Genomic DNA, 16371 nt, shown 5'->3' on the forward strand with positions numbered 1-16371 from the left:
GCAGAGGATCTGGGATAGGGAGGGTCTCTGTGCACACTGGCTGAGGCTTTTCTTTAGCTTTTCAAATGGAAGGTGGCTAAAGAAACAAAAACACCTTTCTTAAGAAAAAAATCATTAAACTACACTTGATAAGCGTGAAGATCTTTGCATCAAAAATATACTGTCAACAATAGCATCTGACCTAGGCTGTGGACAGAGCTATTAGTGAACCAGACCCTGAGTGAAGGACTGTAGTCTCATTCTGATGGGAGCTTTATCATGCCCTTCTGAGCCCTCCTTGAGCCATGGGGTCATCTGTTAACTTACAAAATGTAAGCCATGTGTCTTTGTTCACATTTGGTTTTCCTTGCATTCATACTGCTTGCGTGCTATTTCCCACATCTGAGGTGATAGCAGCAACCAGTGGGGAACTGTTTAGGTTTGCTGGTTTTGCTGTTGGAGAAACTGTGTTATTTAGCCATTCCTTGAGACTGAAGGCAAATGTTATAGCAACCAGATTGTTGTATAACAACCAGGCTTGTGAATTCTAGGGGGTCATCATCACAGTTGGTTTTAATTAACAGCTGGCTGGCTGTGAGATGGAAGAGCTTCAGCAAGAGGTTGAGATAAGCTTGTTGCAGTGTCTGTAGCTGGAACTGTGGAGACAGATTTGGCACATGGGGGAGAGACAGAGGCCAGAGGAGGGACCTCATTCACCATAGGGTCGTCCTAATTCCCAGGTCTGCTTATTGCTGGGCTGTAGGCCCATCACCACACTCATGTTTGTAACTCGGAGTGACAGGTCAAGAGTCACCTGGCTCTCTGTAGGGCAGGGGCAGGACCCTGCACAACTTGTGCTTTCTCCTGGCCAGGTTCAGAGTCTCCCTGCTGGCCTGCCAGTGGGTGTGTATCCCATCCTCAGGGCATACTTCCCACTTCAGGCTCCAAAGACACATATGGGTGGCCCCATACCAGTAATTTGGCTGCCCCTTGCAGCATAGCTGATGGCCTAGAGGGTTTCCAGCCCACGATGGACCCCCTGTGGCTGTGATCACGAGGCCAGTATTGCCGAGGTCACTGGTTTTTAACTGGCCGTTAAATGTCGTCACTGTGCTATGATGGGAAGCCTAAGTCCTGACTCTTTCTTGCAAAACACACAAAGCCTCTGCCAGAGGTCGATGCTGTAACACGGAGCACATTACAACACAAGTTTCAAAGTGGAATAGGGCCACCAGCAGCCAGCTGGATGCCCAGTAAGTAGTGGAAGTGCGGGTCTCCAGTTCTGGTTCACATCCACTGCTCCCACATCTCCTCCTCCTCCTGCTGCTTTCCCAGAAACCATCAGTACCCTTTGCAGCTCTCTTTGCTACCTGGGCTGCTTATTTCTAAGCTAAGCCTTTACTTTTAACACGTTTCATCGTGACAGGAAAACACATTGCTGTAGCCATATGTGGAGCCTCTGCATTTATTGCAGGTGTGAGCCCATAGGTCTTGAAAATCTTCATTAAATGTAGTCCATCATCAGAATGCAGTGTTTTTGTTCTGGAGGAGTAATCACCACAGCGTGTTCTTACGCACAGAGCTCTTTTGATTTATGAAGCACCTGTCTCCAAAACGCTTTTGTTATACAAGAATCTGTATGCTTCACATAAGATGTGCCTGGTGCTGCAGGAACAAAGGGGAGAAGGGTTAAGCGTTGAGATAATTTTGCTCATGGCAGAATGAAGGGTACTGCAGCAGTTTCCCAAAGGAAAAGAAAAATAGGAAAAAAAGTAAGAATAACAAGTCTCAGCTGTTCAATATCATTGGCAGAGATATGGAGAATACAAGCAAAGAGCTGACAAAAATACAGAAGGCACTGAGTCAAACGTCCACTGATTTCAGCAGGAGTCTGAATGTTTTGTGTTTGAAAGCTCAGGGTGTGTAATAAAATGCACACTATCATGACCAAGTTGTCTTTCCCATGAGAAGGAACTAGGGAGCCATTTCTTAACTACTGCTATGTGCTCCTGAGTGAGACAGACGGTTCCTTTGGGCCACCTGAAGAAACCACGCTGAGTTTTGGTGAAACAGCCACACTCAGGGCAGGTCTGCTCTGTACCTGAGGAGAGCAATTGTTACAGTTCACTGTGATGCCTGTGGTTGTGGCCATCGTGTGTTTTCCTTTCCAGCGATCCCAGGGAGAAGGCTGTTGGTGAACCAGGTCTGGATTCAGGGATGTGTTCTCTCCTGTATTTTTCAATGTAAGGTTCGGCTACTTCCCACACCTGTGAAATCAGAGAGTGAAACAGGAGTGAGAAGCAAAAAAAACCAAACAAAACCAAAGAATTTCTCATACTTGGTCAGACATCAACACACAACTTCAGGAAACCCTTTGGGAAGGTTAGTGGGATGTAGGTGAGAATTACAGACCTGCATGCATTGGTGGTAGGAGATCAGCAGAAACAGCAGGGCATCCAGAGTGAGGGGTGGGGAAAAGCATGTGGATGGAGATGAAAGGGGACGGAGAAAGATACAGCTCTGGGGGGACAAGGTGAAAGGATGTGAGATGAAGATGTCGCGTCATGTCTTGCAGCCAGGTTAATACTCAGCATGTAACAGCTGGGAGAGGATCACTGCTGTTTGTTACCACATCACTGGGTCATGAGAGGGCCAAGGAAACAAATGGCAGCTGACAGGGCCAAAGGGAAAGGGAAGGGGGTGGTGGCTGCTGTTCAAGGCAGAAAAGGAGAGAGTTCTACAGTTTCCTTTGTCTCTTCTTTAAGGGCAGCAAGACAGCTGCAGATCAAAAGCTTTACAGAGGAGAGACTGGGATCTTAGTCCATTTGGTTACTCTCCATAATTGTTTTGTTACATTTTACAAACAAATAAGAGAGATTCTGCAGTCCCACAGCTGTGCAAACACTTGGCCTGGGTTAGCACCTTTGGCCGCTGCTGTTCCCTCATGCTTGCCCCCTTACTGTGCCCAGGAGCCTCTTGGCTGGGGAGCACATGCAGCCCCTCCGAATGGGGATCAGCACCCAGAGAGAACCCCCCCCTTCCGGGCACAGGAGCACTGCCTCCGGCTCCAGCAGTGAGTGTAGTGAGGGGCATGCCCTCAGAGGAGCTGCAGCTGCCCCTATGGCCAGGCTACACCGACCTGCCAGAAGCCAGCACTCGCCTTCTGCTCCACCAGCAACCTGTGAGCAGCTTCAATATCCGGGGCCATGAAGCGGTCCTTCATCCAAGGCCTGCAATGAGTTGGCCAAACATTAACCACCGGCACCGCCAACATCAGGCCTCTGAAGCAGTGGGTGACCCCCACCTTAGTCATTTATCTGATCTTACCTCACCACTGAGCGCACGAGGTCGTAGACCTTCTCCAATGGGGTGGTCGTCCTCAGGGGGCGTAGGAATTCAATGCCCTGGCAGGCAGCGAGCAGCTCTATGGCCAGAACTAGAAATCACAACAGCGGGAGAGACATTCAGCAGGCACAGCTCAAGGCGAGGCTTCCTTCACCAGTCTCTCCATGGTGTTTGGTGTAGTTGGTGTGATCCACACAGCCCTGAGCACTCACACGTATGGGCAAATGAGTTCAGTGTTTGTGTGCTGTGTATTAGTGCATTCTCCCACTAACAGCTGTATTAAGCACACCCTCTGCCAAATGAATAAATAAAAGAATAAAAAAGCAAGAGAGCGAGCTGTTGTTCCAAGCAAGAGAGGAAAGTTTTGCTGAGCAGCCTGTAGTTAGCAGTTTTCTGTCATAAGAAACACAGCCCCAGGTTCACCTCATCTCTGTTAAAAGATCCAACTGCTTGTATAATAAAACATCTTAAAAGTTACTTTTAATGAATTAAGCCTTTTTTTTTTTTTTGTCTCTTTTCCAAACAGCATCTGAATAGAATGGCACTAATACCTTAATCTGGTTACGTGCATAAGGTCTGCCTGGAAATCAGCAGTTTAACGTTACCTTGTTCCACATGCTCAATGACTCTCAGTGCTTTTCTTGCAGACCATCCTCCCATGGACACGTGGTCCTCCGTAGCAGCGCTGGTGGACAGAGAATCCACAGAGGAGGGGTGGCACAAGGCTTTGTTCTCCGAAACTGCAAAAACCCCATGAGGGAATGTAGGGCAGAACAGATAATGACACCAGAAGCAATGGCCAGCCTGGAAAAAAGGGCCCATCCACTACCACAGGCTGCAGGAGAGTCCGACCTTCACTTCTCTTTGGAGAATGCATTGATGTTATAGCTGAGTACTTTGTAAGGAACACCTTGAAAACTGCCATTGTCTTCGAAAAAGTCACCAATACCTGTCTTTGGGTGTCAGCTCACTGACTAGTTCTCTGCAAGGTATTTATCTACTCATTGACCCAATGCCCTCTGTTCCTGGTTGTTTGCATCTCTTGCTTGCAATTTACCCTCTACTCACAGCATGTTTGTCTTCACGTGAGCTCCCTATGAACTGCAATGTCCCAGAGGCCAGAATGTTTGTTGTTGCTTTAGTCATGAGTACTAGAGGAAAAATGTACTAGTGCTTATTTTTGGCATGTTCCTCCAACACCCTGCCCTGGGAAATCCAATCTCCTGTAGGCTGTAGAGTTTGACACTGCTGTAAGCACCTGGCCATTGGTCGGAGATGCCAAGTAATTCAGCCTTGCTTTGAGACAAGTGGTGTCCCTGTGAGAATCCAGGCATGAAGGTTCTCCCATTTAGAGACCAACCCTATTCAGGCAGAGGCTCTAGGTTTTGGAGAGTGGCATGGGCAGATGTATGTGTTACCTGCAGAGTTTACTGTGAGTTTTACAGCCCTATTTGAGCTGATGTGCAGGCTGCTGGTTGCATAACTCTCACCAATTTCAGCTGGGGCTCGTGGGTTGGCAACATCAGAGTGCTCTCTGCTAAGCCCATCAGGATGCAAACACTCCCAAAGTTCACTTCAGAGCAGTAAGCGCTCTCATGGGGCAGTGGAGAACAAAGAACCCTGAGCTGAAATAATTGCAGCTGCACCGAATGCTCAGACATGACAGCCAGCCAGCTCGAAGCATGTGAAAAAGAGAAGGAAAACAGGAGCGGATCCCTTGACAACAACTATGAAATTACAGCTGCCTCAATATAAAGTAGTCCTTTGGTTTGCCCTGTTGATACAGCTTAAGTACTCACCCAGGGCAGCTGCTGTGCAGTGTGCAATCATGAAGCCGGAGTTCAGACCTCCTTCGGTGACTAAAAATGCTGGCAGTTCGCTGAGGGAAGGGTTGCAGAGCCTCTCAATTCTTCTTTCACTAATTGCAGCGAGTTCGTGCACACCGATTGCCAAGTAGTCCAAAGCCTGTAAAAGATCTCTTCATTCAATCAGACGACAGGAAAATTAAACAGAAACAAAGCTGTCTTTTTTCTCCATATGCTTAATTACCTTTGCAGGGTATTCACCGTGAAAATTTCCTCCAGAAATGGTCTCTGCTCTTTCAGCAAACACCATCTTGAAGGAGTTAAGGCACAAATGTAAGTGAATAGAGCTTACATGACGGATATGCCATCTTCCTTATCTGAAGGAATATTTGCACTAGTAGGCCTTTATTAGCAGATATATTGTATTGCCCCTACATAGCCACTTTTCAGAAAACGAGAGCCCAGTCTCAGTTCTCTGAACTTGTAGACACAGTTCTGACGTGTTTTTTCCAATGGACTGGATGAAGAGAAGTGCTCAGTTAGGGAGTGGAATTACTAGGGTTGTATAGAAACACGTGTTTGAATCCTAGCACAGCTGCTTGGTGAATTCTCTCTGAGGCAGGTAGAGTATTAGGTATCAAGCAGCACGGCTTGGCAGCTCACAGTGGGATGTTAGAGCATCTTTATAGTGCTGAGAAGAACCCAGCCTCACTGAACCACGAGGAGGCTTACTGATCACACATGTTTTGTCTGCCTTCCTCAATGGCACACAAATCTTGCCCTGGAATGCAGGTCTCACTAATTCTGCACCACCAGACGTTTCATAGGACAAGTCACCATCCAACTAAGTCCATTTGATTGCTAAGCCCCACCATTCTGTGTATTCAACATAAGCATATAGAGTACTGTCTTGTACATCTTTAATGTACACTAAACTGAAATCAGAGTGGTTTCCTTGCTTCAACACATACTTGGGTGCACTGATGGCAATTAGAGGTAGCTACTGACTGAAGTCCATAGGACTTTCTTTTTAGCCTCATATGCAAATAATTACTTAGGAAAAAAAAAACAACCAACAAAACAAAACAGATAAAAAAGGACAGACAAAAGTGTGCAAAGAAAATCATATAAAGATACTGGGTTGTCTGTGGCGCTGTTGATTTCAGTTGTCATGATGTCCTTCACAAAAGCGATTGTATCATTTACTACTCCGTGGACCTGGAAGAAAAGACATTAGCATCTGTGCTGAGTGTCTGCACTTAGTTCACCTTCATGGTGCTGACCCAGCTGCAGGTTCTCTCTTTCCCATTGTCCCGGTCTCTACATACACACTTGAAGATGATCTTGGATTTGCCCTTAAAGTCAGCAGCAGTACTGTTTTGGGACACTACCCAACCTAGCCACCTGAAAGGCTTGGTTTTCTGTTACGATGGCAGCAGTGCTAAATAAGTCATTCTTGAGTTGTTCGTGTTTGTTTCACAGCCCCAAATGGAAGATAAGGTACTTCATCAGTGGCATAAGAGTTACAAGGGGAATGTTGTTTAAAAATTCCCCACAGAAAATGAGAACTCTTATTAATCAGCTAACTTTTGGTAATTCCATTGATATAATAGTTCTGCACATGTTAAAACTCAGGGCACTGAGTTCATCCACTATGTTTGAGACGCTACAAATACACACAAATTTTGTCACTCTGTGTCCTTCCAGAAACACCTTTCCCCAGTTCAACGTCTTCACATCAGTGCAAAAGAAATACTCTTCAACACCTACAAATAGGGAAACCAGCACCTTCAGCACCTTCCCCCTGCTTCCAGTACTGAGCCTTTTTCAGATCCGAACACAGACGTGTGCAGGGGATCAGCAAATTACACATCACTATTAATAGGAACTTTGAAGTGAGGGAGAAGACAAAATCTCTTCCTCTAATGAAATCAGACAAAATGCACAGGTGACTGTGTTTCTGAGGTGGGAACTCTGATATCATTTTTTTTCTATTGGCAGGAAAGGAAATAAAGTCAATTTTTACCTGAGGGCAGCAGCGCATCGTATATGCGTCCTGAACTCGGTCACAAAATCGGTGGCTCTCTAGGAAGAACAAAGGGGCAAAAGCCAAATATTCCTCACACAAAAGCAAATGTGCTACATTTGTAAGACCCAGCCTGCCCTATGCAACCTGGCATGGTGAAGGCTGACATTATTTACCTGCTATTTCTGATGGGTGATGGTCAGAATCCAGAAGGGACCTGAATCGAAATGCCACTTCAGCCTGCCCTCGATGTGGACGTACAGCATGGATATCTAGCAAAATAAATGAGACTGCTTGGCTTTGCCTCTCTCCAGTGTCTGCCAGCAAACAGAGAAAAGCTCAGTACCTACCAGTATCAAAGGCCTTAGTTGTACCCTTCAGGACTTCAAGTGTAAGGGCAGCGACTATGTCTGCTTGCCTAGCAATGGCGCTAGCTCTTTCAACTGCTTCGCATCCCAGCGAGGTGATCATTTGTGTCCCATTGATGAGAGCCAGACCCTTCAAAGAGAGAACAGATGTTAACCAAGTCCACATGCTGCGATCATTCCCCATCTCTGTGATGATTCTCTTTCTCACATAAGTTATTTAAAGACCTTTGCTGAGCTCCCTGGATTGTCCTGAAGAAAATCATAATAAGCACAGCTTGACCAAGTATCTTTGCTACATAAATTGTTGATGTTCATGACCCTGCTAAGTCATTATAGACACTCTTGGAATTCCAGCAGTCCCAAGAAAGAGATTTAGTTCATGTTACTTCAAACTTAAATGAAAAGTCTTTTCCAAGTGCTTTGGAAGTGGAATTTAATTGTTTTACTTTTTTAAAAGTCATTAAACCAAAGAAGTTAGGGTTATGGGGTGTGCAAAAACAGTCATAACAAGGAAATGGAGAGTTGAAAGAGAATTAAAAGTTTTAACTGCTTTGAAAGATTTGTTGAGTGCAGTTAAAGCTAAGTACAGCTTTGTTCTAAACAAACACGAGAGTCTTCTGTTCGCCTGTAGGAGATACTGGATTTGGCTTCCTGCTGCTACTGTTCTTGTTGTCATTTTACAGCTTCTGAGGCCCCATACCAGAGGACTCCACAACCCTCAAATCTGCAGTGTTCCCATGTAAACTTGTTACTTGAAGTGAGGTTAATCTCACTTGATTTTAACCACCTAGAAGTCAGCTGTCTGGTTCAGGTCTGTCACACGAACTCTAGCTTCGGTCAAAGGGCAGAGAGGTGCCTTCAGAGGGCTTCTTAGCCGCTCTGGAATGAGATGAAGTGTTTTTGGAAGATGGCTGTCCCCCTTCAGTCACTACAGAGACAATCTAAACATCACATTTGGGACCGACATTTCAAGTCAAGTAGGGTGACACAATGAGAGGTAAATCCCATTCAAGATGGTACTTTCTCAAGTACAGCTTAATCCACTCATGACTATTAGTGGCTGCACACTAAGCGTCATAGGGTATATTTTAAAAGTGAAATGATGCATTTTTTCTAAAGCCATCCACAGCAAAAGCCTTCAGACTTCTATAACCCACTAATAGGAGCTATCTTCTCTAAGGATGCAATACAAACCTATGTGTAAATTCAAATTTGTAACAAATCACAAAGCCTCGGCTGTAAAATGAGGACAGATGTGAATACAAGACCTCTAGGCTTTGACAGCAAAGTGAACTGCTGGATGGTGACCAAAAGGACAGATCTGCACTGGTGCTGCAAGGAATACATCTACTATTACTATTTGCATTACCATGGTTTCCATCAAAAAGAATCCTGTTCTCACTGATGCCACCTTCCACTGACCTGGAGACACATGGGATTGCTACTGCAATAACTTCCAGTGACGGTCAGGAGCATTGGAAATACAGATCCATTACAGTTACTGCTTGCCAAAGGACTGGATATCACTGGCATTGAAATGGGGACAGGAGGCAGGATGGCACTTATCTGTCTGCTGACCTGAAGCCTTACAGTCACAGCTTCTGTTTAGCTGCGGTTCTGCCGAATCCCACACAGATGGGAGTTGCAATGGAAATGCTGCCATAAGCTCTCCTGGTGAATGGAGTCTCTGGCATCCCTCCCCATGGCTGACTTCAAATACCTTTCTGAAGCTTGATCTAAAATGACTGTTGGCTCATGTCAGGCTTCAATTGCAAGTATAAAGCAACTAGTGATTGACTAAACTTGTTTTTCATCAGCTGACATTACCCTTCATTACCTCTTTTGGTTTCAAGGTAATTGGTTTCAGACCATGGGCTTCGAGGACCTGTGAAGGAGTTCAACGGAGAGAGATATACACATACATATATTTCAGTAATTCAATACCCCAAACTTTAAAATCGTAACTCTTTCTGTACATTAATACAAAATAAAAAAAAAAATCCCCAAGTGAAGGAAGAAAAAAAGCTTTATATTACAAACAATTTAGACTAATTTTTCTTCTGGAGCATTTTTGGGCTTCTAAACTAGCAACTCATTTCCCAGTATCATTAAAAGAAGGCAGTAGGAACACTACTATGAGATATTGCCACAGCCCATTAACATCTACCATGTATTATCTGGTGGGAAAGAGTAATAGAGAAGGCTTGTGGTGCCACCACGCCTTGTGGTGATAGCTCTGTCTGACATAGGTTCATAAAAGAATGAGCCAGGGTCCCTCTGACATCAGGAAATGGGAGGTCCAGGACATGCTGGCCTCTTTCCTCCCTATCTCCTCTCCCCACGTAGTTCTCACTACTTCTCCAGCCTACTGTGATGATACAGTTCTCAATCTACAAATAAATCTGGTGTTCAAATATTTACAGATAGGACTGATATGTTTGAAAGAGCAAACTACCATGAAAGACATCGGAGAACCCAGTCTTGGAGATGTTCAACACCAGATCAGTCATCTGCTGATCTATTAGTGATAGGATAGCAATTAATTTATTAAAAAATAATTCCATTATAAGGCATCTTGCTGTAAGGGAGGGTGCTGTAAAGTTTCCCTTTGGCCCTGGTTAATCTTTCTAAAATTAAATGTCCAAATCTGTGTATCTGCTTAAAGCCATTTTAAATGCACTAGAAATGTTACTGATAAATTCCTGCTTTTAATAAATCTCCAGTTACTCCTTGCAGTTTTAAATTGACCTTGGGTTTGTTGGAACAGTGTTGATGTTTATGGAGTTGAAGATGTAGCAATAGCTGTTTCACAGCTGGTATCACATCCTGCCCACCTCTAAATGATGTCACTGGAGTATTTCACATTGTGATAACACAGCACGGGATTTCTTTTGGACATGCTGCGCATTCATTTCTCTGCTCCAGAGATGTGAGCTAGTTGTCCCATTTTAATGGATCCACCTTCTTCAAGGTAGAGGATGAGCTGCTAAACCCAACCTAGTCCCAGTTCAAACCAGTACACAAAATCCAAATACTCTTAAATCTTACATATTTAGCGTCAGCCCAGCCACTCTTTGGGGACCACATCTTTCCCTCTCCTGTTAATCCCAACGCAAGATGAGAAAGAGGGGCCAAGTCTCCGCTGGCTCCAACCGTTCCCTTCTCAGGGATATAAGGCAGGCAGGAAGCTAGAAATAAAACAAATACAGCTCCTGTTAGAGCGTCCCCTTAATATACTCCTTGGAAAACAGTGAAGCCATCAAGAAGGTGGTCACAGTTATGCTCTGTAATTAATGGCTGTGGTCAGTCGCACAAATAGGACTACTCTTCTTGCAGAGAGGCTTGGTGCCTGCTCCCAGACTAGCTGCAGTTTATACAGAAATTGGTTCCCTTTTGAATTCAGCTCTGAAAGGAGTGAGAGGACCATGGCTAGTGGTGATTGCCTCTATAAGCACATGTTACAATCAAAATGTCACTCTTCTCAGATCCCCATCACAAGCTTACCACCAGTCAAAGCTCAAAGTTTATTTCTCATCCCACTAAAAATTTATGACTCCTAGAAACCATCTCCAAAGCCTTTTCCCCTGCCTCATCACAATGAATGTGTGAATTTAATAATCTTGGAGGTCTTTTCCAGCCTTTGTGATTCCAGGATTCTGCTCAGGACACAGTTTAGTGGGTATGGTGGTGCTCACAGTTGGACGTGATGATCTTGGAGGTCTTTTCCAACTTTAATGATTCTGTGATTATGTGAAATGAAGATACCCAGGAAATCAGGGGAAGAGGAGGGAAGAGACCAGCCTATTTCTTTTCTTTTGAAGTGCTAAGCAGCACAACTGACATTTCTGCTTACACCCAAATTCTTCAATAAAGCCTCTACTCGTGGGCTTGTAGAGGACTGAGTCCTGGTTTCTCACAACTACCAAGTCAAGAGAACAAAAGAACAACAGCCACAGCTTGACTCATCAAGCCCATCCTTTAAACAAACAGATAAAAGCCAACGAAGCATACAAGAACATGAAAACAGAAAACATAAACATAACAACAACAAACAATGGGAGCTTTCTGTAAGCATCTTTTTACCATTAAATGCTTCAATAACTTGCTGGAGGGTTTCTAGGGATATTCCACTGTAGCCCTTTGCTAGGACATTGATCCTCAGTGCCAGCAGCATGCGGGACCTCTCTGGGGTTAAAGGTTTCCCCACACCTGAAACAGAAGTGGGCTCAGTTACCGACCTGCTACCAACTGCACAGAAAGGGAAAACACTGAGCAATTTCCCATTACCTGCAGAATGTGAACGAACCAAGTTCATTTGAAGCTCCCTACAGAAAGTAAAAGAGTTACATAAGAAACTCTTTCAAAGACGATTTTTGTTTTGCACAAAACAGGTACAGCCAAGCAGCCCCCTCTCATCCAGCCACAGAAGAATAAGCACGCAGTGTGCAATATGCTTCTCTGCAGTGTTCTGTCTTCTTTCTTTCCCCAAAGGAAAGGAGGGAGAAAGCTGATCACGTAACTTACATCAGTTTGCTGTTTGGAATGACAGTTCTGGCAAACTTCCCAAACCCCGTGGTGATTCCATAAACAACTGCAAGAACCATACATTTCTGGTTAGGGAGAGAAAGCTTTCAAAGTGACTGACAAAAACAATTAGCGGAGATAAAAATATTCACCTGTCTGTTCCTTTACAATCCTTTCAATCACTTCTCGCGATTGCTTGACTTTAGCTTCAGCTTCAGGGGTGAGCTAGAGAACGTGCATTTTGAGCATTAATTTATGTATCCTCATGTAATTCTAATTGTAGAAAGATAAACATGTAGTTTTTAGCCACATTTGTTCAAAATCCTTACCTTTATCTTGTAGAGCCCTTTTCCTAAGTTGACCAAGTCCTGCGTTGTTAAGCTGTTGCCATCTAAAGAGATATACTACACCGAGAAACCACCTTTTAGTCTGGGATACATACACAAGTAACATTGCTTAACGATCAGAGGTACAAAACAAAACAAACAGGCAGAGCTCAGCAGTGATGGGAAGCTCCTGCACACTCTCATCCGTAAGACAAGGCCATCATAACAAAAACATAATAAGGAAATTACAATACATGTTTCTAGGCCCAGCAGAACCGACAGTCACCACCGTCATGAACACCACAGTGGGTGAACTCTCAACAAGCTCTGATAAATACAGATCATCACTGAGCTGGGCAATCGTTGGCCATTCCTACCTGTTCTGGTTCTCGATACTTGCTATATCTGAAAGTTCTGTAAAGGAAAATAAAGGGCAAATGGTATGTCACATGCAGTAGTGTCTGTTTGATTAGAGCTGGACAAGTGTTTTAAGAATGAAGGAACACTTCAGGAACATGGAAATCTAGAAAATTGTATATCTGGAAATATAAAACGTTCGGAGAAGATTCAACAAAGGATACAAATGAACTCCTTCTGGCTGAGATGGTATGAAGTCTGGAGACATTATATCTCCCTCTATAACTAGAAGAGACAACGCAAAGTGAATCAGAACAGGATCTAACCATATTCTACATACAGATGAATATGTTATTAATTACAGTACATAACGTTAAGTGATGTAATTTGCAGTTGTCAGCACCAAACACGCTTGTATGCCTCCAGGAAAATAATTAGCATTCATGTAGTTTATTTTATGTACTCTAAAGGTGAAAACAGGACAGTCCAATGCCTGGACACATGCTCCATATCCCTATCATCAACAGTATATGACATCTTACACAGATGATTGTATACAGCGTCCTGTAACTTCTAAACCTTAAATAGTTCTTCCTAACAAAGGCTGCATCTGGTTGTTTTTCCATACAAACCTTTGACACTGTCTCGGATACAACTTTAGATGAACTAAAACGTAGCTGCTGACTCAGGCACCAACGCAATTGTTCTGCCACACATGGCCTAAGCTTTTGCTTACCAACTTCAACAAACTCATTGTCCTCCAGGGCATCCTCCACTGTATCATCAAGATCCAGCAAGCCGAGACCCTTGCACCTCCGAACAAAAAACTTTACTTCTTCCACTGAGGTAAATCCGCCGTTATCAGGTTTGTTCTTCATGTACCGCCTCACAGCCTCCTTTCCCAGCCATCCGACCGTGTTTGTGCCGTGTGGGCACGGCACTGCCAGCCATTCTCCTCGGACATGCACTGTGTATCTTGGCATGTTTCCTCCCCAGACTGTTCCTCTCCTGAGAGCTGCCGCAGAGTGAAGCAGCCTTACATTCACACACGGCAGGATTGCTGACTGGATTGCAGTGTCCTGAGCAGATAAAGGCAAAAATCCTCCCCCAGAGATCCCCACCTTTGTAAATAAGTGAGATCGATGCATTCAGCTAACTTCAACCAATCAAACCAAATGGAGGGAGCACACCCTTTTCCTGGAAAGAGAAAAGGAAGCCACTGCCACGGGACTCTTTTTTTTTTTTTTTTTTTTTTGGCCAAAAATCAGGAATATAAAAGCAAAAATTTAGGAGCTGGAGTTTATGTATCAAGAATAAATAAATCAGAGTAAGAGGAAATGCAGCTGTTCTGAAAACTTAAGGGTTTAATGAGAGTTAGCAGAGCTGTCACATGGTATTAGGTTGCATGAATGAAAACCTCCATGAGGGACAGGGCTGGAAGGGATTCAGCCCATGTAGTCATGGCTGCTGGGATTGAAGGGAGATTGGACTACACCCTTAGCTCTTTATCCAGAGCAGGATGAAGGTGAGCAGTGTAAGACACTGTGCTGCTCACTCCTGTGCTGAAGTTTTGGGACACAATATTCTACTGCAGGTGAGAAGATTCATGAGCTTCCCTCCGTTATCCTCTCACATGTGCTTGGGATGATATTGTTAGAATGGTAGCAACAAATAACAGGACACATGGGCACACCACCAGGACTGGTGCTGCTATGCCAAATTTCTTCTGCAGACAGATGCAAAGAAGAAGACCACACAGAAGACTGGTGGAAATCGGTGTGTAGGAACCATCACCTCAGCAGAGCAGGACACTACTGAAAGCTGTATCTGCCACTGCCTTTTTCCTAGCTCTGGCAGCAAGAAGTCAAGATCAGATGGCAGCATGAACTGCTAACTGCTAAATCACTACATAGGATATGGACTTTTATGACCAAAAAAGCTGTCCCAAAATGAAAAGCAATGAAAGTAAAGGGTTTCATTGCAATGGCAAAGCTTGAAGCAGTACCAGATATCCCTTCTTCCTATCAAATCCTTTTCTGAGAAGATCTCCATTCATTCAGGCACAACTTTCACAGGAGACTGATTACATTTTGGAGTGAATGGAAGGAACAGTGTAATCTGAAATAGAGAAAAATTCCTTTCAGTCCTCTCAGTGAAGTTTCCCACTAGAAGTTATTACTCAGAGGGGCAGCAACAAAAGGACTGCATGTCTCACTGAGTCCTTAATGCAGGAAAGCCTTAACAGTTTAGGTAGTTCCTTTGCTATTCATTTAACGCTATTTTGGTTCCAAAAAAGCCAGTACTTCAATAAATTTGTTAAAAGATGTCTGACAGAACATTAATTAAAAAGTTAAGCTCATTTTAGTTAACAGACATATGTAGATTAGATTGGAATGGAAGAACACAGAGTACCTTGATTTAGTAAAATCTAACAAGATGCATTCAAGCCTTAATTTATGTTAGAGCTGCTAACAGGAAAAGATGGATCTCCTGGTCATATACCTAGCTTCATCTACTTGAAAGCCTTTCCTAATTAAAACTCAGAAGAGAAATAAATTGAATGAGTCTCTATTTCTATTCTAAATGCAACCGTTCACCACGATTTATGTTCAGTTTTCTTTCTCCTTTAGAATAGCACTTTCCTGCTCTCTGTTACTCCTTGATATGGGGTCATCTCTGTCAGCGGATTAAAATTATCCTAACTGATCATTTCCAGGAAAAGTTCTTCTCAAATTCACTTTAAAAAGTAACCCATAGATGGCAGTATTCACAACGGCTTCACCTAAAACGAACAACTAGGGGTAAAATAACAGGAAGAAACACCGCCAGACCGCTTCCTGTTTTTAGCCTTATCTCTAAATTGTTATATTAGCATAGAGCGGTCACCCAGAACTGTTTATAAAATGGAAATATTAAACAAATTCAAAACCATGAAGGAATTAGAAGTTTTAAAAGTATCACAGAATCAAAGACCATCCCCAGTTGGGAGGGACCGCAAGGATCATCGAGTCCAACTCCTGGCTCCACACAGGACCATGCAAATTCAAACCGGACTGAACAAACCAAAGGACCTCAGCTACCCCTCATCTTAGACCCTTCACCATCTTCACAGCCCTCGTTTGGTCGCTCTTTAATAACTTTATGCCTTTCTTACATTGTGACACCCAAACACGCACCCAGTGCTTGAGATGAGGCCCCAGAGCAGAGCAAGGCAATACTTTCCCTCAGCCAGCTGCCAATGCTGGTACACCCCAGGGTGTGGTTGGCCCTATGAGGTGTCAGGGCACCTTACTGGCTCATGTTCAACTTGGTGTCAACCACAATCCCATACCCTTTTGCATGGGGCTGCTCCCCGGCCTCTCCCAAGCTGCATGTATAGGCTGGGTTGCCCCATTCCAAACGCAGAACCCAGCACTTGCTCTTGTTAAACTTTTTGTGTCTTTGGTGATTTTCAAACCCTCTTATTTGTCAAGATCTCTCTGTGCTGAAGGGAGTCAGCAGCTCCTCCCAACTTACTGTCTTTCAGAAACGTATTTAGTATACTTTCAAGTCCTGTATCCCAGTCATTGACAAAAACATTGAAGTACCATCTGTAAAATGGAGCCCTGCAAAACTTCACTAGACTGGTCAACAGCCTGATG

General features: G+C 44.0%; 1 protein-coding gene and 1 long non-coding RNA gene across 3 annotated transcripts; one reads left to right on the forward strand and one right to left on the reverse strand.

Moving 5' to 3' along the window:
* Nucleotides 1-1414: 1414 nt before the first annotated feature.
* Nucleotides 1415-13792, reverse strand: HAL (histidine ammonia-lyase). Of its 2 annotated transcripts, NM_204404.2 has the most exons (21): nt 13467-13792; nt 12955-13015; nt 12751-12778; nt 12377-12451; nt 12200-12272; nt 12048-12114; nt 11811-11848; nt 11607-11732; nt 10572-10711; nt 9361-9408; nt 7506-7653; nt 7332-7427; nt 7156-7214; nt 6267-6347; nt 5374-5439; nt 5124-5289; nt 3930-4064; nt 3307-3415; nt 3140-3209; nt 2081-2246; nt 1415-1644 (listed from the first exon to the last, which is right to left on the reverse strand). In NM_204404.2, the coding sequence occupies exons 1-20, from the start codon at nt 13711-13713 to the stop codon at nt 2097-2099; spliced, it is 1983 nt and encodes a 660-aa protein (NP_989735.2). In that variant the 5' UTR covers nt 13714-13792; the 3' UTR covers nt 1415-1644; nt 2081-2096. The 2 variants fall into 2 exon arrangements, with proteins under 2 accessions (NP_989735.2, XP_015139202.4); XM_015283716.4 differs by having other exon boundaries at nt 1415-2246.
* On the forward strand, nt 3385-9743 carry LOC121109484. The gene is made up of 3 exons (XR_005850269.2): nt 3385-4313; nt 5382-5462; nt 7131-9743. It is a non-coding gene; the product is annotated as an uncharacterized LOC121109484 (long non-coding RNA).
* Nucleotides 13793-16371: the final 2579 nt, after the last annotated feature.

This window comes from Gallus gallus, chromosome 1 (assembly GCF_016699485.2).
Source record: "Gallus gallus isolate bGalGal1 chromosome 1, bGalGal1.mat.broiler.GRCg7b, whole genome shotgun sequence".
NCBI lineage: Eukaryota > Metazoa > Chordata > Aves > Galliformes > Phasianidae > Gallus > Gallus gallus.